Source organism: Python bivittatus, unplaced genomic scaffold, assembly GCF_059951505.1.
Source record: "Python bivittatus isolate LINGU-HERP-01145 unplaced genomic scaffold, Pbiv_v1 ctg000700_np1212, whole genome shotgun sequence".
Taxonomy (NCBI): Eukaryota; Metazoa; Chordata; class Lepidosauria; order Squamata; family Pythonidae; genus Python; species Python bivittatus.
The window spans coordinates 92,207,420-92,232,571 of record NW_028277098.1 but is presented as its reverse complement, the minus strand read 5'-3'; the positions used below and the strand labels follow the sequence as shown (position 1 = coordinate 92,232,571).

The window sequence follows — 25,152 nt, the reverse complement described above, 5'->3', positions numbered from 1 at the left end:
GGCACAGTTTTGCGCTGGTTTTCTTCCTTCCTACAGGGTTGATCCCATTGTGGGGTGCTGCTGGGTTCAGTACTCTCTCTGCTCCTTTTTGACATCTACATGAAATCACTGAGTACCATCTGCCACCATGGGATGAGATGATCAATATGCAGATGATACCCATTTATACATCTGCATTGTGACTACCCTTTCACAGTGCCTGGAGGCTGTGGAGGTCTGGATGGGGTGCAACAGGCTTCAGCTGAACTCTGGTAAGATGGAGTGGCTCTGGGTTGGGGGCTCTTCTGTATCCAGAAGTTTACCATCTTTGGTTCTGGATGGGGTTGCACTACCCCAGACAGACCCGGTGCATAATCTGGGGGTCCTCCTGGACTCCGACTCCTGCTTGAGGAGCAGGTGGCAGTCATGGCCAGGAGGCCCTTTGCCCAACTTCATGTGGTGCTCCAGTTATGCCTTTTCCTGGATCAGGAGGCCCTCTGTTCAGTCACTCGTGCCCTGATCATCTCTCGTTTAGATTGTTGCAATGCACTATACATGGGGCTACCCTTGAAGAATATCTGGAAGCTGCAGCTGGTTCAAAATGTGGCCGTGTAGACAATCTTGGGTGCCCCAAGGATGGCACATATAACACCTTTGCTGTGGGAGTTACCTTGGGTTCCAGTTTGTTTCTGGGTCCAATTCAAGTTGTTGGTTATTACCTTTAAAGACCTACATGGCATGGGTCCAGGTTACCTGAGGGACTGTCTCACCCCCATCACATCAACCTGTCTCACCTGGTGAGGTAGAGAAGGCATGTAACAGACCCCATCAGTGAGATAATGTCGGCTGGTGGGGCCCAGGAGGAGAGCCTTGTCTGCTGTTGCCCCCGCCCTCTGCAGTATTCTCCCCCTAGAGGTGCAGCAGGCCTGTACCCTTCCAGCTGTCCGAAAAGAACTAAAGACTTGGTTCTACCAGCTTGTGTGGGCAAGAAGAGTTTTAATCAAACCTGGGGGTGGCTGGTGCCCTGATGACGCTCCCCGAGCCTAATAATTTCTAGCTTCCATCAATTCTTGGAAGATATTTATTATTTATTTAGGACTATTGTTATATTGTATTTTTAACTCATATTTATCTTTTCTGTAAACCGCCCAGAGTAGCTTTTTAACGAGATGGGTGGTGACAAATTTGATATATAAATATATAAATGTATAAGTGTGTGTGTGTGTGTGTGTATCGTTATAACCTTCTGATTTGGAGGATTAACTTCAAAAGAACCGTCTGACCAGCTGGGTGTTTGGAAGAGGCATGAAATGTGTTCCAAAGTTTTGTAGAATGTTTGATTCCCAGAATGGTAGGTTTTGCATAAATTGACTGACTGCAAAGTTAACAATTGGGGTATTCAGCCAGAAAATGACCATATTTCCACATTTCAAAAAAATTGCTTGGCTGACTATGTTTATCTTCAGTCTGCAAAAAAACTGTCTGTCTTATTCAGAAGCAGTATTGATAAGGCTTAAGTACTTGGGAAAGGGGAACAGGAAATGAAATCTCAGGGGTTATACAGGTAGTCCTCACTTAACAACCATTCAAAGTTACAGCAGCGCTGAACAAATGGTACTTACAACTGGTCTTTGAAGTTAACAGCTGTTGCAGTGCCCCCGCAGTCACATGATCAGAATTCAGGCGCTTGGGAGCCTGCCTGCATTTACGACTACAGCATGTGCTTCAGCATCCCCACCCACCTGTCTCCCCCACATCTCTTCCCTTTTGGCCACCCTGCACTCTGCCACCACTGCCTACCCCTGCTGACCCCAGCTGACCTTCCCCTTGTCAGCAGCAGGAGGAAGAAGACGGCGAAGGTCAGTGGGGGTAGGCAATAGTGGCGGAGTAGATAGGGCAGATAGGCAGGGTGAGGGGAATTGAAGCAGAGATGAGCACAGCAGGGCAAGGAGAAGTGTGAGGTCCTTGCCTGACAACGGCACAATCCTTGCCTGACAACCACAGCCAGGACTACCGGAACTGCTTTTGCTAAGTGGTGCAGTTATCTGATATTTTGCCTAATGACCGCTTTGCTAAGCGACGATTCCAGTAGTTTCGGGTTGTTAAGCAAGGATTACCTATATAAGGCTGTATAATTCATATGGTCTTCTCTTTTTTTTTTTTTAAGGAAAAGTAGTGTCTAAGGTACCTTTTCAGCAATGTTACAGGATTGTTACTGAATTGAAGTTATGGATTGTCTTGAAAGATTTTTCTTAATATTACTTTTTAATGCTATTTTACTAATAACGAAACTTTCCACTTTGTGTCTGCAACCAAAAGAGTGACCGCTAATCTAGTAGTTGTGTTGTGCTGCTTTCACATATTATGTTGAGTTTCCCTGCATACATCTGCATCTGGATTTCAGTCTCTGAATTATCTGGTTTATCTTTTTTATGATTACTTATGACAAGGTATAGATTTTGGTCAAAATGATTGTTATTTTAGTTTAGGTTTAGGGTGGCAATTGGGGTAGTCAGTTAATCGTGAGGTAGCCATGTGAACTGTTTTTTATTTTTCTAAACCTGTGTTTTTAAAACTGTTCTGGGCATATATTTAAACAAGTCGCTCAAAGCCACCCTTTTGCAACCAGTTGCTGGCTTTACATATTAACTGACAAATTTATTTTCTTTTTAACCCTTTCTATTGATGGATGGCTTTGTGCTGTGGAAGGGAGCATACACATACAGAAGCAAGATTTGCTGTCTGATCAAGGAAATGCAACAACGGGTACATGTGTAATTGGAATTGGTGTTGGGTTTTTCCCCTTCTCCCTTCATGCTGACATGTCATTTTTCTTTTTTTTAAGTTGGGTTTGAAGACTATGGACCAGATTGTGAGAGCATGAGGATAACTGCATTCCTGGACATTCCAGGGCAGGATAACTTGACTCCACTTGGACGTTTAGAAAAATATGCTTTTAGTGATAATATATTTAACAGGTAACATAGAAAATAATTATTCTATTACTATTTTGTTGTAATCTTTCCTTTTGTTTTCATGGAACTGGGATAGGCAATTAATGCTCTTTGGTTATTTGAATAACTCTTTGTTTAGACCTTTTGACTATGCTACCTGGAGCTGTTGAAAGTTGGTCCAAATATTTGAAGGATACAGGGTATTTTTCTCTCTCACGGGCAAACTAAGTTTTAGACTATATTATGCATTGTTTCAGATAAAGTATTAGAGATAGTTTTGATATTGCAGAATCCATGGGTTCAGAGGTTTTTGGCTGTGTGGAAGGATAAGGAACATAGAAATAGAGAAGGGAATTGTATACAGGTAGTCCTCGCTTAGCGACCACAATTGGGACAGGCAGCTCCATCACTAATCCCCACCGTTGCTAAGCAGAAAATCACATAACCGCGACAGGTTTACGGCCTCACTTCCCCTTCATTCATTAAGTAAATCATCGTGGTCATTAAGTGAAACATCATGTGTCTGTGACTTAATGATTTTACTTCTACCTTCTCTATTAACTCTGCTTGTCACAAGCCAGTTGCGAAGCATGCAAATGGCAATCACTTGACCGCAGGACACTGTGACGGTTGTAAATCCGAGGATTGGTCACAAAGCTTTTTTTTTTTTTTACACCATCGTAACTTCAAACAGTTGCTAAGCGAGGCAGTTGGTAAGCGAGGACTACCTGTCATGGTACATTCTCTTTTTTCCAGTAATAAGCAGGACCAGAACAAAATGGGAAAGATTGCTTTGACTTTATAGCAGTATTGCTATGAGGATAATTAATAACATCATTTAAAAATTCTGCTTGTAACATAGTCATTGAATTGCTTCCATTTTTAATCTTTTTTGTCTAGATCTTATACTGTTATATTCATGAACCTATATTATGTTACATTGTATTACAAAGTACACATGCGGTGGACAATATATTGATGCTTGAGATCCAAAGGTAGCAGTGAGTCAAGACTTACATATATGTGTTCAAGTGTTTTTCCCTGATTCTTTGTCCCTTCCCACATACATGCATACTCAGTGATTTATATGTACATATCACTGTGTTGAAATGAGGAAATTTTACCTTCCCCTGCATGCTGAAAGCAGAGAGAAAAATACTCCTTGAAAGCTGTAATTCACCAATGACTTAACTTTTAGATACTGCCCCTACCTGTTTATCAGTTTAGAATTGCTTTGGGGATCGAAGCCCCCTTTTAAAAAATCCTAATCAGTATAACTTTGTATTTTATTCTCTGCCAGCTATTATCTGAGTAATTTGAAAAAGTGGATGGGGCCTAAAGGACAGCAGACAAATGTTGCCCACCTGTGTTGAACATAATATGTAATCTGACAATAAAACACACCTGCAGTTGAATCAGACCATACTGTTGTTATTTTGCTCACAATGCTGTAGTTATGAATTAATATTTCAGAACAATAAATATATATATATATATGTGTGTGTATTTGTTGCTCATGCAGGCAAATAATTGCCAGGGGTCTACTTGATATCTTTCGAGATTTCAATCATAATGAAGAAGACTTCTTGACAGTTATGGCAATAGTGGTACGGCTATCTGAAGATACAGGTGATACCTCCAGTCTTTATACTTTCATTCATTAAAAATGTATTCTCTGTAATAGTGTATTTGAGTATAAGCTTGTACATAGTAAATCTAGTTTATGACTGTCTATAATGACTGGCAAGGTTCCATAGATTTTGAGACAGCAGTCTTTTTCAGTCTTGCCTATATGATAGTTGGCACTGAATGCAGAAATTTATGAATTCAGTATTTTGCCTGATTTGCAGTGACTTTGATTATCAACATCTCTAAAAGATCTTGCAAATAAATTCCCAATTATAATTTGTATCATTGATTTCCAATCTGTAGGCTGTAAAGGTATTATGCCAAAATAAAATTTAAAATGTATCCCCAAACTCCTGAGATTTCTGGGTGTAAGATTTTGGCATTTCTCCTTGAAGTCTCAAGAGATTTTGTTGTTGTTCTTGCTTCTTATCTCCAAAGATTTTAGACAAGAGAAAGAATTTTGGGCCTTCTCGACACACTAAAAATAAACACATTAAAAGCTATGCAGGTATGCCTTGGTTTTTGTTATATATGCTCTCATACCAGATAGTTTTGTGATTTTTATTGGTCTAGTGACCTCAAGACCACCTCCCTTTAAGGTGGCTGATACAATTTTAGATGTTATATTAGTTATTAATCACTAACTACTGTTCCGGAGGGGGACGCAGTGGCACAGCGGCTTAATGACACTGAAAGTTGCCGGCCAGAAATGGTCGACGCTTCAGCGGTTCGAGTCCAGCCTTCACGTTAGCAGGGTGAGCTCCTGTTTCCTCCCCAGTTCCTGTAAACCCAACAGTTCAAAAACTCACATGAGTAGATAAATGGGTACTCTCACTCTGGTGGGAGGAAAAATGCTGGCGGCGCCTTGCAAAAAAGGAGTTGGGAGCAGTTGCTGGTAAGCGCGAAAAACCACGCGTGCCCAAAAAGGGCGTGAAGCAACGGAAACCCCGCCTCCTGCGCTCGCCAGCTGAGCTCTGCTCTAGGAAGGAGGCACTGGCAAACCACTTCCAAAACACCTTGCCTTGAAAACTGCAAAAGGACTCGTCCAAGCAGTCACTGCAGAGTCGGTAACGACTGAGTGCAGATAAAAAAAAAAAAAAAACTGTTCCGGAAACATCTAGCTGCCAGAATTGGATGGCATCAAAATCAAATAAATAATACAATATTGAGTCCAGATAGTATCCACCCATAGATTCTTAAGGAACTAAATTGTGAATTTGCTGGTCTTCTAACAAAATATGGACATTGTCCCTAAAATTGGCTTTTATCTCTGAGGGACTGGGAAATGGACAAGATACCTCCCATTTTTGGAAATAAATTGAAGATGGTATCTGTGAAATATAAGGCAGTTAGCTTATTATGTGATATTGGTAAATTGGAGGCAATTCTAATTAAAAAACAACAACAACAACAGAGGAATGTCATGCTCAAGAAGATCAACACAGTGTCTGTAATTATCATTTTAGTTTAATGTTCTAAAGTATCTCAAGGGTATCAAAAAGCATCTGATTGGATGATCCAACAGATACTGCATGTTTGCCCTTTCAAAAAAAACCTTTAAAGTTTTCAGCAAAGTTACCTGAGCAACCTTAGCAGACATGGGATAAGAAAATAACTCTTCTCATGAATTGGCAATTGGATGCAGGGAATAAGAGTGAATGGACTTTTTTCCGCCAATGATACAAGTGCAAATATCTATTGCCCAAGCAGCTATGCAGGGACAGATGCTTTTCAGCCTTCTTGGAATTGAAAATAAGGAAGCCAGATTTGTTGGTGATACCAAATTATTCAGGGTGATGAAATCAAAAGGAGATTGTAAGGAACTCTAAAAAGCCTGTCTCCAAACTTCAAGGGAAGAAATGGCGGACTGGAGACGACAACTGTGGTGGAATGAAGAGCCGGAAAGTAGACTAGCTCTTCAATAATTCCTCTCTGGACAAGCAGAGAACTTGAGATTGCCCACAAGTGCTCCAGACGGTTGCTTCTCATGAGGAGACCTCAAGACAGAGGTCTCCAGCAGGTTTAGCGCTCTGGGAGACGAGGGAATAACCATCTTGCTCAAATCGCGGTCAGCGCCTTTGAAAGGACGCTGGGTTCGCAAATTTCCTTTTCTAATCACTTTTGGAAATTGCTTGTTAACTGCTTTTCTGCTATTAGGAAACATTTAGATCGACAAGTTTTATTGCACTGGGTGAGTTTCCTTCAATCCTTAGCAAAAGAAGTTTTAAATACAAGTTTAAGTACTTAAAAAAAAATTTTTTTTTTTGAATAAACAGCAAAAGGGTGATTAAAACTTTGATTTTAGAAAATTACAAATGGACTAAAGGTCCAGATAAATTTGTAATAAAATTTTGGAATTAATTATAAAGAATCTTTCCCGTGGGAAAATGCTTTTGTTTCGAATTAAAAAAAAACATAATAAGAAAAGACTTTAAAAATTGGACACTAAAGGGAACTAGAAGTACCTAAAGATTACAATTAAAGGAGAAAAACACTTAAACTCGACTTACAAATACAGAATGAAGTAAAATATTTTAACATTGGACGCATTGAAGGATATTATTGAACAGTGGACCCAGAAGTTAATTTTAATAGTGTCTGCCTTTACAGATAGACTGTGTTTAAAAGAAGTTATGGATAAGGAACAAGTTCTACCTGACAAGGTTAAAACTGATTTGAAAGTGGATTTAAAAATGATAGGCTATAAGAATAACATGGAAAAAGATGTTACACTGGGCATACAAAAGAAACCGGCTGATGTCTTAAGAATTAAAAAGGATACACAAACAACAAACAAAGAGAGTGACCTAGATAATTTTCCTATATTGGATTTACAAAAGAGGGTTGTTAACGCTTTGAAGAATTTTGTGAGAAGGGCCAAAGAAAAAATGAAATCAAGTTCTAGGACATTACTTGAAGGGACTAAAGATCAAAATTGTTAGAAGTAAAAGGAAGGAATATAAAGTTTGTTTATTTGAACAAGATTAAAATAGATATGTTGTTATCTCTAATAACTCTTAATGGACTTTTGCTGATCAGGACTGAAACAACGAGGCTTTAAGGATTTGTTTATAGATAAGTGATGGGATATGGAAAGAAAAGATCATTTGTTGTTTTTTAAGAGAAGCAATAAGTTACTAAAATTGTTTATACATGATGAAGGGGGAAGTCATTTCTGTATATATTTCTTTTCTTTTTCTTTACTATATTGTTACTTTTTCTATTTTTTCCTTTTCTGCAGCTTCTATTTTTTTCTTTTTTTCTTTTCTTTTTAGTTTGTATTAGTTTTTATCTTTGCAGTTGTAATTTTTAATAAAATTGCTATTTAAAAAAGTATAAAAATCTATCTCCACATAGGGCGAATGGGCTTTAAAATAAGAAATGTACTTCAGTGTATTGAAGTTCAGTGTGGTACATTTGGAAGGGAAAAAAATCTGAGCTTTATATAGTTGGCTTGATCTGGCAGTTACTGTTCAAAAAGGGATCCTTTTGGATAGCACGGTGAAAATGTGAACTTAGTGTGCAGTTACTGTTTAAAAAAAGATCCCTAATGTTACATATCATTAGGAGAAAAAATACTTTGCCAACTTCAAAATGCTCTTACATCAATTTATAATGCAATATAAATTGCATTTAAAGTATTTTCAGTTCCACTGCCCTTCGAATAGGATATTAGATTGCTGGAGAAAGTATAGGAAAAGTCAACCCCATTGAGTATTGGAAGGAATAGCTCCTCTGTAAATAAAGACTGTGGTGTTTGGAGCTGTTTAGCTTAAAAATAAGTTTTGTAAGGGGGGAATAGGGTAGAGGTATAATCATGCATGGTGTGAAAAACATTGACACAGAGACAATTTTCTCCCTCTCAGTATTAGCATTAAGAATCAGCCATTGAAACTAATGAAAATTCTGAACCAATAAAAGAAATTATTTTTACATAATTATTAGTTAACTCTGGAAATTGCAGCCAGCAATGTCCATCAATTTACTAAATGGCTTTAAAAAGTGACTAGAAAAATTAATGGAAGATTGGACTATGTTTCTAATAGTTTGATGACTGTATGCTGTCTTCTAATTGCAGGCATCATACTTAAAGTCAGTGTTAGGGAGAAATAGTGGAAGAAGGCTACTATTCTTCTGTCTTATTTGTGAGCTTCCTAGATGCATCTCGTCAGCTGCTAATGGGACACAAAATGCCAGCATGATCCAAGAAGTCTCTTCTTAAATATTTTTTACATTTTAATTTCCAGAACCTACTGTACGGACAGAACTAATGGAACAGATACCACCCATTGCCATTTTTCTACAGGAGAGTAGGCCAAACTTCCCTGCAGCATTTTCTGAATACCTTATGCCTATAGTGGTGAGATACCTCACAGATCCAAATAATCAGGTATCACTTTTGGAATGGAATTTATTGTTCACTCTATTGTTGTAATTTTTTCTTGTAATATTCAATTAGATACCTTGATTTAGCATAATATACAGCGAGTTTTGTGCTTACATGTTCCCTTATCCTCCTATGGCATAGCTGTGAGGAGACATTTAGAAGCTTTTGTTTCTGTTCTAGAATAACCACACCTTATAACAGCTAAATCTGTATGAACTGTGTTTAATCTTAATTATGTTTTGTTGGAAGGAATCAACAGCTTCCAACATACAGTAAGAACATAAAAACAAGGTAAAAACATAAAGCCAATTAAAACATAAACATGGTGACCATTTATTTCCAGAAGGCCACCCAGAATAGTTCTGTCTTTAATGGTTGCCAATCTTGCCTTGTGAGGGAGAGTGTTTTGTGGCATGGTGAAATGGTATGTGGGAAAGACCTTGGAGACAAGGTGAAGAGATGCTGCCTAGGGAATGGTCAGATAAGAGAGAGCATAGCCTGCAGCTGCATAGTGGGAGGAGCAAGAGGCTCAGGAGGGACCCTTCGTAGCTCCTCAGGCTGTAAAGGGGATAATGGGAGATTTGTACTTTCAGACTTGCAAGGTTCTGCAAGTCTGAAAGTATAAATCTCCCACCGTCTCCTTTATACCCTGGGAAGCTGTAAGTAAGGAATGTAGCCTTACAATAAAGTAGAATTAGCTCATATGTTCCTGTTTTCTGTCTGGTCTTCCTGGGAAGGCTGACATCAGTCTTGCAAGTCTGAAAGTACAAATCTCCTGCCATCTCCTTTACAGCCCGAGAAGCTAGGGTCCCTTCTGAGCCTCTTGCTCTGCCAACTATGCAGCTGCGGGCTATGCCCTCTCTTATCTGACTGTTTCCTAGGCAGCATCTCTTCACCCCATCTCCCAAGGTCTTTCCCACATACCATTACACATGGGAACTGCAGTAGAGAATAATTTCTTGTGAGCTCCAGACCTTTCCACCTCTCATACATGGGGAGCCATTGAAAGATGTTGGCAGGAGGTCCACTCTGAATGAGTTGGGTGGACCAGATCTGTGCAGAGAAGGTAAACCTGTAAGTATCTTGGTGCCAAACCATAAATGGCTTTATAGTCAAAACCAGCACTTGAATTGCTTTCCGAGAATTGCCAACTTAATCTAACCAAATTAATATGTGCTTCCTTTCTCTCAGATATCCAGGATATGGATAAAGCATGTCTGTACATAAGCCATCACTTTTCTCTCTTAAAAGCAATGCCATTATGTGTAGTCTTGTGATAAACCAGTGGAACTTACTGCCCCACAAGAAATTTAATCAGTCAGTTTCATATATGTTAGTCACAGTCTGAATATCATTCACTAATAATATGTTATTATTTCTCCTTTGCACATTGTTAGGTTAGAAAAGCAAGCCAGGATTCACTGCTAATATTACTGGATCAACATCTTATTGCTCAACATGATATTGAAAATAAAGTGTGTCCAATTCTCTTGGAGCTTTCTGCTTCGGATAGTGATGATGAATACAAGGTGGAGGCAGTCAGTGTAAGTAGCTGATTTATTTTTTTGTGATTCTTTGCTGAATTGATAGTAGGGAGGTGCTGGCTGGAGAATTCTGGGAGTTGAAGTCCACTCATCTTAAAGTTGCCAAGGTTGAAAAACACTGTTCTAGATCATGTGAAAATGTTAAAAAGACAAACATGCACATAAACTTTTATATGCTGAAGTTTCAGGGAATGGAACCTTTTGTGGGTAAACAAGTAGAAGGAATGTTTACAACTGTTTATTTATTTATTTATTAACTTTTCCCCGCCCATCTCCCCCCAATGGGGACTCTGGGTGGCTTACAACATATTAAAACAATTAATAAATATACAGTTAAAATTTATAAGAGGACACATTTACAAAGAATAAAAGGAAAAGGAAAAATCCAGGAGGCCGATAGAAACAACACCAGGCCTCTAGGGGGCTAGCCAACCCCATATCTGATGACCTTCCTCCCCACCCCAGGCCAGATGGCAGAGCCAGGTCTTCAAGTCCCTCCAAAAGGCCGGGAGTGAGGGGGCCTGTCTCACCTCCGGGGGCAAAATGTTCCAAAGGGCGGGGGCTACAGCAGAGAAGGCCCACCTTCTGGACCCCGCTAGTCGGAGTTCTTTTGCCGAGGGGGTCCGGAGCATGCCCTCTCTGTGAGATCGGGTGGGATGGGTTGAAATCGTGGGGGAGAGGCGGTCCCTCAGGTAACCTGGCCCCATGCCATGTAGGGCTTTAAAGGTGATAACCAACACCTTGAATTGGACCCAGAAGCAAACCGGTACCCAATGCAGCTCACGGAGCAATGGTGTTATATGGGTCCTTTGGACCCCCAAAATAGCTCGCGCGGCTGCATTCTGGACCAGCTGAAGCTTCTGGATACTCTTCAAGGGTAGCCCCATGTAGAGTGCATTACAGTAGTCTGGGAGATAACAAGGGCATGAGTGACCGTTTGAAGGGCATCCCAATCCAGGAAAGGGCGTAACTGGTGCACAACCTGGAGCTGTGCAAAAGCCCTCCTGGCCAGGGCTGCCACCTGCTCTTTGAGCAGGAGCCGTGAGTCCAGGAGGACCCCCAAATTACACACTGGGTCTGTCTGGGGTAGTGCCACCCCATCCAGCACCAACTATGACAACGTCCCAGATACAGAGGAGCCATTAACCCACAGCCACTCCGTCTTACCAGGGTTCAGCTGGAGCCTGTTGTTCCCCATCCAGACCCTTACAGCCTCCAGGCACCGTGAGAGGGCGGTCACGGCATCACTTACCTCACCAGGGATGGAGATATATAATTGAGTATTATCAGCATACTGATGATACCTCATCCCATGATGACGGATGATCTCACCCAGCAGTTTCATGTAGATGTTGAAAAGGAGTGGAGAGAGAACCGAGCCCTGTGGCACCCCACAGAGGAGGGGCCGAGGATGGGACCTCTCGCTCCCTATCACCACCGATTGGGATCGACCCCAAAGAAAGGAGGTGAACCAGCACAAGACTGTGCCGCCCACCCCCAAGTCCCTGAGCCGTCCCAATAGGATACTGTGGTCAACAGTATCGAAAGCCGCTGAGAGATCAAGGAGAGCAAGGATGGTCACACTTCCACCATCCCACTCCCGCCAGAGATCATCCATAAGTGCGACCAATGCCGTTTTCATTCCTAAACCGGGCCTGAAACCTGACTGATAAGGGTCCAGATAATCCCTTTCCTCCAGAACCCTTTGGAGCTGTGATGCCACCACTTTCTCAACCACCTTCCCCAAAAAGGGGAGGTGGGAGACTGGACGGAAATTGTCCAGTATGGTAGGATCCAGGGAGGGCTTCTTGAGGAGGGGGTGCACCAACGCCTCTTAAAAAGGCGCTGGAAACACTCCCTCCTGCAAGGATGTATTAACTATCGACTGGATCCAACTGCATGTTACCTCCCGAGCTGCTTTCACCAGGAGGGGCATGGGTGTCCACATGACAAGTGGTGGCCCTCACAGTCTGGAGGATCCTGTCCACTTCCTCAGGAACAACAGGATCAAACCATTCCCAGATAACTGGGCAAAAACGATCCTCTGTTATCTCCCCAGACCGTGCACCACGCTCGGAGTCTAACTTGGAACGAATCCGAGCGATTTTGTCCTGCAGGTGCTCTGAGAATTCCTCCATGTGGCCCTGCAAATGAATCTCCAGATCCCCCTTACCGAGGAGGGATCTAGTGATCCCAAACAGGGCTGCTGGGAGGCACTCTGTGGACGCGATAAGGGCTGAGAAGTATTGGCACTTCGCCGCTCTTATCGCCACAATATAGGCCTTAATGGCGGCTCTAATGTGTTCGGTCGGATTCGGTCCGTGTCTTCCTCCAGCGGTGCTCTAGACATCTCTTGGCCCTCTTCAGCACCCTCAGTTCCTCCATGAACCACTGTTAATTTGTTTCCTGTACTTTAAAAAGATAGTCACTCTCCAATCATGTTCTGCTCCTGGTGACTTCAAGGATAGACAACAGTACAAAAGTGATTTGCTTTTTTTTGGTCTATTTCCAGCCTGATACTGTCTGGTAGTCTCCCATTTATATCTTACTTTTCAGCAAAAATGTTGCCACAAACTGCTTACAGTTGAAAGCCATATAAAGATATAATATGATTAGGGATGTGTTGCTCTGTGCTTGTGGCAATCACTTTTAGTTTTCTGGTTCCCGTCAGTGATGTAATCCAGACTTCTTCCCTCCAAAAGGGAAAGCCACAAACAGATGCAGTCATGGCTAATGTAAAAATGTCAGTCTGTAAAAGCAGCTGTTATTTTGCTGGATACAATCTGTTATTGGTGGAATTCTTTGATTGTTTATTCTGTTTATAGCACTTCCAGTATGAGAACACCTAACTTTGTCAAATAATCTGATATAGTCGCTCATTTCTTTAAGGGAACTGTACTTTTTATTCAGTTTCAAGGCCACCTGATTCCTTGATGACTCTGATTGGCTTACACATAAGTGTGTCCAGCCTGGCTAAGGTGAAAGCCTGGTGAAATTTTAAAACTGTAATGGAAGAAAGATGATAGATGCTCATTTGAAAAAATCCACAGACTGTGAGATCAGCTATATTAAGTCTCTTCCATCTGTAGTTTTCTTGGGTGATGGAATATCATCCTACACTGATGTTTAAGTTTCCTTTCAGTTATCCTCACTTTCCATTTTCTTAGTTGGGATACACATAGGGATCTTCTTTTGAGGAGATCTTATTTTATTTCAAGACTAAAAGACCCTAACACCTGTGCATCTGGTGAATTTTATTCTTGAACTGTAATAAGTTTTTTCAAGCAAGTTGCATTTTTTAATATGATTTTTAACAGAAATGCTAAAAATCTAGGAAAAATAGCAAAATAAAGAAAAAAATCTCTTCTCAATAGATAATCTGCAAAATGGCTTCTGTGGTGAACAAATCTACTTTTGAACGCTTGATGCTTCCTCGATTCTGTGAGCTTTGCAGTGATGGAAAACTCTTTCAAGTCCGGAAGGTTAACATTTGTTGATTTTATACTAATTTAATCATCTGCATTGGAACATACCTAATAAAATTTTGGAATTAAATTAACTTAACCTGTAAGTACTACTGAACACCCCCCCCCCTATTTTTTACTTTTTATATAAGTGCCCAAACAAGTAAATCTTGTTTTACATTTTGAGCTGCCAACCTGTGCTATTAAGGTAGCTGTTATGAAGTATAATTGACATCTGGCACCATCTAAAACCAACCATAGCCAATACAAATCAATTGATGCACACTTGAAGGGCATTTAAGGGCTTATTGTTATAAATATTGTAATGGGGCCTACAGAGATTACATACATACATACATACATACATACATACATACAAGATCTGGCTGATAAAAGTACAGAACATTATTATATCCAAATGATGATGTGCACAAGGCGACTTTATGATACAAATCCCACTCCTCTGTGCTTCCATTTTGACCTCTGAAGCAAGTAGAGAAATTATTGTATTTCTTCTGTCGTGAGACACATTTTGTCATTTGCCCCCTCCTCCTGTGCGTGCTTGTAGTGCAGAATTCAGCTTTTGTTTATGAAGAACCATAATTAAGTTAGGATGTATGTATAAAGAAACACAGAGTAGATTAAAATTATGGTATCAACAAAGAAGCAATATTTTTGTTTCTCTTGCTTTAGGTTTGTGCAGCAAGCTTTGGTGATATATGCAGTGCAGTTGGGCAAGAAGCCACTGAAAAGAATTTGGTATGTTAAAATCTGAGAGTCAAGTTACACGTCTTGGAGTTTCATTCTTCCAAAGAATTACAGGATGTTAGCAGTCCATGTCACATAAGAATATTAAAGTAATGATTTCTGTATGTATACAAAACAGTCTCCTCTGAAATGCTTGGATTAAGGGAAAACCTTTACTGGAGACCCCTCCCTCTTCCAGTAATTGCTGGACCTTGATTGTAGAATGCAAAGTTACTAGAACTTGCTTAATGTAGGTGAACAAATATTTATTTTCTCTACTATAAAGTAATAAGTATCCATTGCTACTAAAAAAAAGTCTTCATTTTAAAATTTTGTTCTTGAGTTTCAGCCTTGGCAGAACTTTTTTGGATTGGCAAACAAAATTACTGTCCAAAAAAAGCAGTTTCATTTTGTAGACCACCACTTTCATTCACCAATTCAGAAAAGAAAAGTGCATTTCCTTTAATCAGCTTTTCTTAAATTGCTGCAACTTGCAAAACACTGATAGGCCATATGTTGCTTTTGACTCACTCTGGTCCCAGTGGATCCATACTAAGGAAACCAATTTCTTTCCCTTCCTGGTGCTTGTAAATTTCAACACACACCCCTTTCCCTGCTCACATTCTTGCAATTCCCTTGTGTCCATGATTATTCCTACTTTGAAAGGCAAACATGGTAAAAAAAAAAACAGGCATGTTACAGGTCTCTGGAACCATTAGTTCCTTACTTTTGCATCAAACGGATAAGTCTGCTCAGAAAGTAGAAAGGTACTTGCTGGCGATCTTCCATCCATTGTCTTGTGAGCTCTCTGGCATTGTGTGCCACACTTTCAAAAAAAATGTTGCTTTATGCAATGGAATTAAGCCACTAAGGAAGTACTTTGCTAGTTTAGTCTATTACCTGAATAATTCATGACTGTTGCCAAAGGAATGAACTCCATCTCACTGTCACTTGGGGTAACTTCTGTATATGATTACACAGAACTGGGTTAAAGCAAGCCATTTAAGTGACTTTCACCCTGGAATGCTGTATTGTATTGGGAGTTTGAACATGTCTTTGAGAGTATCATGTTGAAGGAACAACACACTTGTAGAAAGGAGGAACAAATTCAGTAATATATGCTTTCTTTTGATAGAACATTAGGTGTTTTCACTTTCCTTGCCTTCTCATTTTGGAAGAAATACATATCACATCACAGCACATAGAATATTAGATCAAAAGTACATATGAGTAACTGGAGATCACAACAATTATATTTTGAAATAATGTGTGGTCTCTGTAGGAAGATAGTATCAAACTTATGGTTTTGCTCCATACACTTTTTTCTGTCTCTCACTTCTTCCAGAAATTCATCAAGTGTCAGATTTCTCCCTCAGGCTAAAACTGCAGTCATACTTGATCTCTAGTTAGGTATGATGATGCTATTGATAACTTCATTTTACAAGGGTAATCCTTCAATGTTAACATTCCTTTCCTAAGCCTTGCTGAAAGGACTTGAATATTTTTAAGGTTATCCTGCTGTCAGCTTCTCATCAGAGACTCAAATTAGACTGACATTCTCAGACAACTGAGCTTTCCATTATGGCGTTATTTACTTAGAAGTGTGAAGTACATGAATATAGTGTCTTTAAGTAATTCTAAGTTGATCGTGCATGTTTTAATTTATTTGTGATTAAATCATTTGATAATTATTTACTCTTTGCTACAAGCTGCTAAACAAATGTTTGTTTTTCCTGCTAATCTGATAAGTATTTGAAAGTAAACATTTTCCAAGAAAACAAGATAAAGTATACTGTGCAAATCAATTGTTTGTTCTGCTGTATCTTTATTTTGGCAGATTCCAAAGTTTTTTGAGCTCTGCTCTGATAGCATTTGGGGTATGCGGAAAGCTTGTGCTGAATGCTTCATGGCTGTCTCCTGTACCATTTCACCTGAGGTTCGGAGGACCAAGCTGTCTCCCCTCTTCATCGGTCTCATCAGTGATCCTTGCAGATGGGTAAATAGAATATGGATTTGTTCATCTTAAATTGCAGTGATTCCATAATAGCAGAGAATCTTTGTTTGATAAAAGCAAATGAATACTTTGAAAAATGCCATGCATGATCATGGTTTCATTTAATAGCAATATTGTTAGCTCCTGTCAACATCTCCTATTTCTGTAAAATAAATTAGACTCAGAAGTAGTTTCCATATATTAAAACTCACTGTTTGTGCAAATAGGTATTTTCTATTTAATTTTGAATACGTGCTTGTCTTCTTAAATGTTAAACAGTTGAGCTTGAACCAATTGTTCGTTGCAAGTAATATTGTAGATTTTGGGACATATTCTGATCTTTTAGATTGTAATAATTGATCACTCAATAATTTTTCCACTCGTCATTAATAAATTTGGAAAAATGCTGTGCAGATAGTACTAACATTTCCATCAATGTTAGACAAAATTAACTTCAGTCAAAGCTGTATGTTATGTATGTATGTATGTATGTATGGCTAGCTTTTCGTAGATTTTATATGAATTTCTGTCCATTTTTTTTGTCATGGCATTTAGCCAGAATAATAAAATGTACATATTTGAAGCAATTACACTGTTTTCACTAATATTGATTGATTATTATGTACCATCAAGTTGATGTCAGCTCTTAGCAATCACAAAACAAATTTCCTCCAGGAGGATCTCTCCCCAGTCTGGTCCTTCAGATCTTCCAATGGTGTACCACTGCTGTAATTGAGCCCACGTTGCTGCTGGTTGTCCTCTTCTCTTTCCTTCTAGCACACTAATACAGTGAAATGATATTTCTTCTTTTGCAGAAACTGAGCATCTTTCCCCTAGAGTTTATGGATTTTGTTATGAGTCCAAATAAGTGGCATTAAAGGTGCCAACTCTGAATTGATGGTTTCGCTTTTGAATCATATTAAGCATGTAATTCATGAAAATTTAACCTCAGTAGGAATTAATATTAATGCCATTGTATTGTTTTATTTTTCCAATATTCTAGGTTCGTCAAGCTGCTTTCCAGTCACTTGGTCCTTTTATTTCTACTTTTGCAAACCCTTCCAGTGCTGGTCTTTACATTCGAGAGGATGGGACACTCAGCATCCGGCCTTCTAGTCCATGCCCAGACAACAGTGCAAACTCAATGCTGTCTAGGTATACTGATTTGTCATTAATGGTAACTGGGTAGCTTGAAACTGGAACTCTGTTTTTGATCCAACTAAGAAAGCAATAATGGGGTTCGTGTGGTATTTTTCTAGATTAAGGATTTCAGTTCTAATTTCAGTATTCATTTCAAAAAGTATTATCATGTAATAGAATTTACACCAGGTTTATAATTATAATAGCCTTCAAAGTATACAGTGATTTAGTGTAACTAGTGATACAGCTAGAAATTTCAAAGTTCATATTTGAACTTCATAAAATCCAAGTAAGTAATGGTGGATAGGCTGTTACCTTGTCTTAACAAGTTTGTTAAATAGAGCAAATATGTGATGTGCCAGTTTTTTAGAGGTTCTTTACTGTTGAATTGAAAGAAGGATATAACTTTAAAAACTGGACTTTAAAATATAAGACAACTGGAGGAACTGTTCTTTAAAACAGCAGTAAATGTAATAGAAAGGTAGATGACTGAATGCTTCATAAAGAAATGTGAAATCAAATGCAAAGTTCTTACTATATGATACTGCAGTGATGCAGCTATTAATTTGCTTCATGCTAAAAATCTTTATCTCAAATTTACTTGGATAGAGAAAAATTATTTTTTAATTTCTCCAATTGTTTCATCTCTCCATGTCTTACATAGAATTATGGGTGTGAAAACGTAGGGGAAACAAATTGCAGATTAGGGGTAACGTAGTGATTGTAAGTCTTTCTAAGAAGCATTTTTGCAACAAGACAGTTTCAAAATAATTACCCATGGTTGCAAATTTTGAAAAGAATAATTTCAGAATTTAATCCAGAATTTCAGAGGGTATTGGACTTTTTTTTAATCACTTCCTGTCTCTTCTGAATGTGGGAAGAAGTATCAGTGGTGAGACAAAGCTTTTATTTGATTTTGGGATCCCCTTGATCAAGTAAGTTAGAATTCAGGGTTAGTTCTTGACCTCACAGCAAATAAATACCTGGAGGGCCAAGTAATTAGTAAATAACTGAAGTTACTTAAGTTAAATCTAAGTTTGCCTGATCTTATGAGGCACCAATATTTTTAAAACCAGGATTAATTTTGAAAGAAAATCTATGACTATCATGGCTGAAATTGTATTTAAGTTACTACATTTAGGTGAGCATAGTTTATGTAAGTTTATTCTTTCAGTTTTGTTTTGACAGTATTTCTCTTCTCAGATCTGAGGAATCAGTGGAAAATAAATTGGAATCTTTGGCAGTGGAATCCTCTTTTACCCATGTGGTTTGTTCTGAAATTACACATTTGGATGCGCAGAATAAATGTTCAGCCATACATGTCAATTTTGGAGTAGATCAGACTATATTGTCTCAGAGTGATGAGACTTTTTTGACTAATGATATTAAAGACTGTCAAATCAACAATTATCAGGAAATTAGTTCAAGAGTTCAGTCTGGACAGGATGTGTTTAATACTTTCTTATACTGGCGACCTCCTCTTCCTGACATAAGCCAAGATATAGAGCTTCTTCAGTGCAAGACAGAGATACATGAGAGCTCCTCAGCTTCGGAGGTACTGTATAATAACTGCGTTGCCAGCACTGAAATTAAAAAAGTTCTGCAAAGTTTGCAGGAGCACATGGATGACCCAGATGTTCAAGGTAAGTTCTACTAGTAGCCACTCTGGTGTTTTTGCCTGCTTGAAATGTTCTGCTCTGGTTGCCATGTTCTTCCCAAGTGCCTCTTTATAAAGAAAAAGCATTTTTAGAACTCCAAATAGTTCCCTCTGACAGTCATAAAAACTTACATTCTGAGTCATCAAAGATGGAACTGTCAGGAAAGTGTCAGAAGGCAGGGCTAAAATTTTTGCATCTGGTGGAGAACACCCTTCCCAGCTCAGGCTTAGCTTTGTCTTCTAGTTAAGAATAGCTTTTTTTTCTTCTTAGCTTCAGCTAGACTGAGAGAGAAGATTCTGCATCCTGTTCTTTTTCACAAAGGAGATAGTAAAAGTGTAGGAAAGAGGATAGAGCATGGTAAGGGGAACCCATTTCTGAATTACAGCTTGGGCTCATCAGAGACAGTGATATTTCTCCCTCAAGCATTTCTGCCTGGTGAGGTGCTTCTTTCTGCTATTTTTCCCTTTGGCAGATAGCTTGTTTGTTTATTAATTAATTAATTAATTAATTAAATTTGTCCCCTGCCCATCTCCCCCCAATGGGGGACTCTGGGCGGCTCACAACACGTTAAAACAATAAATAAATATACAATTAAAACCTATAACAATACACATTCACAAAAATAAAAGGGAAAAAATCCAGGAGGCTTGTTTTTGTTCACCAAAGGTCCTATTTGTAGGATGTCAGGAAATTTTGGCCACAAGAGAAATTGTAGGTTGAGCTAGCTTAAAATAACAGCAATAGCATCAAAGTGGCTTTTCATGCTTGTTGACAGTAAGGTCTCATGAGGCTCAGGTCCCCTTACTGGGCTTGTACCTGTTTGTAGAAGCACATGCACATGCTTTCTCATGCTTTCTCTTACATGCCCTGCTGCACCCTAGCTGGGAGATACACGGAGTTTGGGGAGGACAGGAGTACTTCATAGGTGATTCCTGCATGCACAAACCGGTGTCTTCCAACAGAGACCCGTATAGCTTGTCCTTTTATCCTTTGTCAGGAGCATCCATCACACATTCCTTTCTATGTTACTTCAGCTGGTTTGCTGAATGAAATATGATTTGCTGCATGGTAGCGAACTGCTATCTTTATTATCTTGGTAGGTTCTTTTTGAATTAGAGCACAATCTTCAATCCTTTTTCATTCCAGAAGTGGTCAGGGAAGCAGATGCTGGGGATAAGCAGGTAGTGAGGATAAGCAGGTGCTTTGGCAGTGTTTTGTTTTGTTTTTAATTTAGTTTCTGAAGCTGCCCACTTGCCAAGTACATCTTGGCAGCTTACAAAATGGTTAAAACATCAAGGTGGAAAACATTTTACAACAGTAATTTACAATACTAAAGCAACCACTCCAGGGAAAGGCAGATCCAAAGTGTACCACACTCTAGTGGTTTCACCTGTCACCATCATCATTCCAGTGCCTGTAGGAACAGCCAGACCTTTAAGGTTTCCAAAAGACAGGGTCAGGTCTACGAGGACCTTAGTCCCATTCTTCCCAGACATAACCAGCCACTCTAACATACTAACTTCCCAGTTCTCAGGTACACTTATTTATTTAGCACATTTATATGGCCTCCCATCTATCAAATGCAGGGAGGTGGACAAAGATAAAAACAGAACCAAATCTATAGTCCATTAAAGAAAAAACAAGTCAAAGCCCCTAAAAAATCTAAATAAAATTCTAATGAGCCCACCCACACCCATATTGGTGTCCCATTAACACCCTAGCTCCAGAGCTTGGGTAAATAGCCAGGTCTTCATGACTTTCCAGAAGGCCAATAGGATTGTGACTGTCAATGTCTTTGAAGGGGGCTGTCCTACATGACAGAGAAGTCACATTTCCTAGGACCCATCAATGACACTTCTTCATTGATGGGACCCATAGCATCCCCATTCTGCCCGATCTGACTAGATGGAAAGAAACCATTGGGATTCTTGATCTGTTGCCTAAGTGTAATTATTATGATATAGTATGACTCATATGTTTTGTGAAGTGAGCATCAATTCTTCTTTCTTTTCCCCAGTCACTTACCAATAATATTCGTACTTCATCAACAAAATCATTTTAGCATAGTTCATTTAATTAAGCAAAACAAGATCAAGTAATCACTCTGTGAAATAAAAACTATTTTTAAATACCAATCCTAAGTATTTTTACTTAGAAGGAAATCTCACTGTATTTAGACTCTTTATGTCTAGTAAGAGTGCTTAGAATTTCATTCTTAGTCTATGACTCCCTTCGTAGACTGTTGAGTTCAAGAGAGTCTCAACATATGTAAAGGCTTTCTTGTGTAGAACCTGGATGAAATGTTTTTACGTGACTTCCAAGGTCTTTGCAAACATCTCTGAATCTGAACATTCCATATAGCCATAAATAGACCCATCTTCTCTGAATTTAAGGACTAGTATGTAATACATTTTCATTCTTCATCACAGTTCTTTTAATGAAATTCTTTATGATGCATGCTTTTAATATTTTGGAAAATTAGTTATTTGAAAACTTAATGGGATTTATTCCATTCAATTAGCTCAGGTTCAAGTACTGTCTGCTGCACTCAGAGCTGCCCATCTTGATTCTGTCAGTGGCTGTGGCAGCAAGCAGGATGTGGAAGTTAATGATAGCCACCAAGAAGACACACCCAATTTGGACTTTACTTCCAGTACAGCAGATGAGAGCATCTTATCTTCATTGCCAAGTCTCAGTGATGTGATTAATCCACCTAGTCCAACTATAATAAAAAATGCGGTAAATATGTATTGTGGGAAAGGACAGGCAATGGTCAACTGCTCATCAATCATTTTTCATAATTTTGGTTTCTTTGAATTTTAGCCTGGTACCCTTTAGGGTACTGGATCTAAAGTTACATTAGAAACCAAATGTTAGTTGAAAGGTTCGCTCAATTAGACATATGTTAAAGATAACCTAATACTAGCTTTAACTCAAGCCCTAAAAGTGATCTAATTACTGAGGCTTGGAAGTTCTCCCAATAAATACTTAGATTGGCAAAGCCCTATGTAAAGGAAGCTTAAGGACCTGCAGATAGGCCACTCAGAAAGGCACCGTCAGTGAATTATTGGAAAAATGTTTAAAAATTGTATCACAGTGCTGACATGGGAAGAAGAATAAATATTAAGCTTGAAATTTTCTGACTTTTGTGCCAGGCCAAATAAAGCAAATGTTGATGATTGGTTTTCTCAATACTTGGCCCAATGTTCTGTTTAAATTGGAATATAGAATCATTATAATATAGCAGTACTTTGGTTTTGTTTTTTATCATAGTAATTCAATTCTTACAAATAGGCTTTTTGTTGCAGTTCAGTTGCATTGCATTTTAACACTGCCATATATTTTATTATTATACACTTTTACAGAATTCAGAAGAACAACACAATGATGTCAACAAAGCTTTAGAGGCACAGGAGAATGATCCATATCTTGAAGAAGATAAATCAAAATTACAGGTTGTTCCAAATTTTTCTGATATTCATGGCATAATTGAAATTTATTTTAAACATGTACTTAAACCAGCTTTTGTACTTCAGTGCTGACTGAATCTAAAGCATGTTTTGATTATTATGTAGAGAGATTTAAACCTGATAAAACATTATTTTCTAAAACTGGCTGCATGCATTATTCTTGAAACTGCGCCCAACTCACACTTCTTGCCTCCTCCTATTACAAAAAATATTATACCTAATCTAGACTTACCCAGATGAATATTTCACTTATCTTATCTGGAATTTTCTTCCGTTTGGGATTTTATCATAAAAAAAATAAACATAGTTTGGCTTGGACAAAGTTATTTATTACTTGTGAAATGCATTGTTTTCTTGTACCAATTTCAGAATGTAACAACTATATTGTGTAATGTTGAAATATGCAGACCAAATGTTGAGATATCAGAGGTTTTCCTTTGCCATCACTGTTGTAAACATGTATAATTTTATAATACTGTATACATAAAATGTGTCTATTTCTGGTTTGTAACTTATTGCCAGCTCCATTTATCTAGTTCATTGGCCTTGGCAGACTGGTGTGACATTTGGCATAGGTGGCTGAGCAATGAAGAAGCTGACTGTTCCCCATCACAGAACTGATGGTGTTTGGTCCATTGTGTAGTTGCCATCTGGAGGAAGAGATAGAATGCTATGCTACAACAGATGCCTTTTAGTACTGATATATTCTTACTCTTGTTTAATTTATCGTTATCAATACTTTAGTATTCTTTCTTTTCTATCTCCAGGATATTATACCTCAGCCTTTGTTGGAGCAGTATTTATCTATGACAGACCCTGCTCGGGCCCAGACAGTTGATACTGAAATTGCAAAACATTGTGCATACAGTCTTCCTGGTGTAGCCTTAACACTGGGCAGGCAAAATTGGCATTGTTTGAAGGACACATATGAGACTTTAGCATCAGATGTACAGGTAAAATACAAAGCAGTCAGTACTGCTGTGTATTCTTTATGCTATACATATAAATGAGTGAGAAGCATGTAATATTTATTATTAATATGTACTGGTTTGTTAATCTTGAAATCCCTTACTAAGTAAGTTTATCGGGAAGGAGATGTTTCAGAAAATTGAAACCTTGTTTGTATGTATGCTTGTTTGTTGTATTCATACTAGCCTTGATGGCAGCGTGACTGCTTCTGAAGGCCATCTGTTGGGAGACTAGTGGGCATCTTGTGCAGTGGGTTGGCCATTGTGAGAACAGATTGTTAAACTAGATGGGCTAGGGGTCCAATCCAACAGTTCGTGTATTTAAATGCCACTGAGTTGTAGAGTTATAATGTCTATAAATTGCTTACTTTTGTCACTGGTCTATCATCTGAGCTTAGCCAATTCAGCTACAGTAATGAGAGGAAAATATTATATTGCCTAGCCCACTTGGAATGATACAGTTTATATAGTAAAAAATGAACCAAGTCCACATTTTCCCAATTTTCATGGAAATAGTTAATTTTTGGACCAAAACCTCTGTGAAGAGAATATCATGGGAAAAAATCACATTTGTCAAGAACAAAGACTAAAATAACATAACAACATTCGGGGTGGATGGGGGTTACATATAACGATGGAAGTAGTCTTAACGGTTTGCTTTCCAGTAAATGGGTGTTTTTGGACTCATCATGAACAGCCGTTGTGTCAGAGTGTCCATGTTATACTTCCAGAATTCTACATGAGTCAACCCCCGTCCCCAAAATGTTGGGTACATTAATCCTATCAGAAATATTAATACTGAACAATGACAGCTAGCAAAGAGGTCTGTTTCCTGATGAGGCAGGCAAAATAATGCTGGTAGACACTTTCTATTTTTCCCATGGTTTTTATTTAATATTCAGATTTCATTTTGCAATTTCATCTAGTTGTCAGAATTTCAGTACATCTGTGTGGAAAAGTTCTTCCTCTTATTAGTCTGAAATTGTTCACTCTTCAGTATCATTGAATTATCTTTGGTTCTAGTATTAAGAGAAAAATAACCGTATTCTACATTATCTTCACACCTTGTTTCTACTTCTATTATGAATGAATGCATTTATTCTTTTGACCACCAGTCGTAACAAATAAGATAAAACTTGCCCAGAAGTGGCCAAACATTAATAAAATTAAGATGTACAAAAATCAGTAAAAACATTAAAACAGTCTTATTACAGCAAGT

General features: G+C 38.6%; 1 protein-coding gene across 3 annotated transcripts in view; it reads left to right on the top strand.

Moving 5' to 3' along the window:
* The window catches only part of LOC103065922 (serine/threonine-protein phosphatase 4 regulatory subunit 1-like), a 48,052-nt gene that overhangs the window by 6,192 nt on the left and 16,708 nt on the right, over positions 1-25,152 (top strand). For all 3 annotated transcript variants that reach the window (XM_088153098.1, XM_088153100.1, XM_088153099.1), the window contains 12 exons: positions 2,825-2,957; positions 4,456-4,562; positions 8,810-8,952; positions 10,347-10,493; positions 13,868-13,975; positions 14,651-14,716; positions 16,542-16,700; positions 17,701-17,852; positions 19,041-19,480; positions 22,017-22,234; positions 22,861-22,950; positions 23,733-23,918. In XM_088153098.1, coding sequence (XP_088009224.1) covers positions 2,825-2,957; positions 4,456-4,562; positions 8,810-8,952; positions 10,347-10,493; positions 13,868-13,975; positions 14,651-14,716; positions 16,542-16,700; positions 17,701-17,852; positions 19,041-19,480; positions 22,017-22,234; positions 22,861-22,950; positions 23,733-23,918 — 1,949 coding nt within the window. The remainder of the gene's footprint in view (positions 1-2,824; positions 2,958-4,455; positions 4,563-8,809; positions 8,953-10,346; positions 10,494-13,867; positions 13,976-14,650; positions 14,717-16,541; positions 16,701-17,700; positions 17,853-19,040; positions 19,481-22,016; positions 22,235-22,860; positions 22,951-23,732; positions 23,919-25,152) is intronic.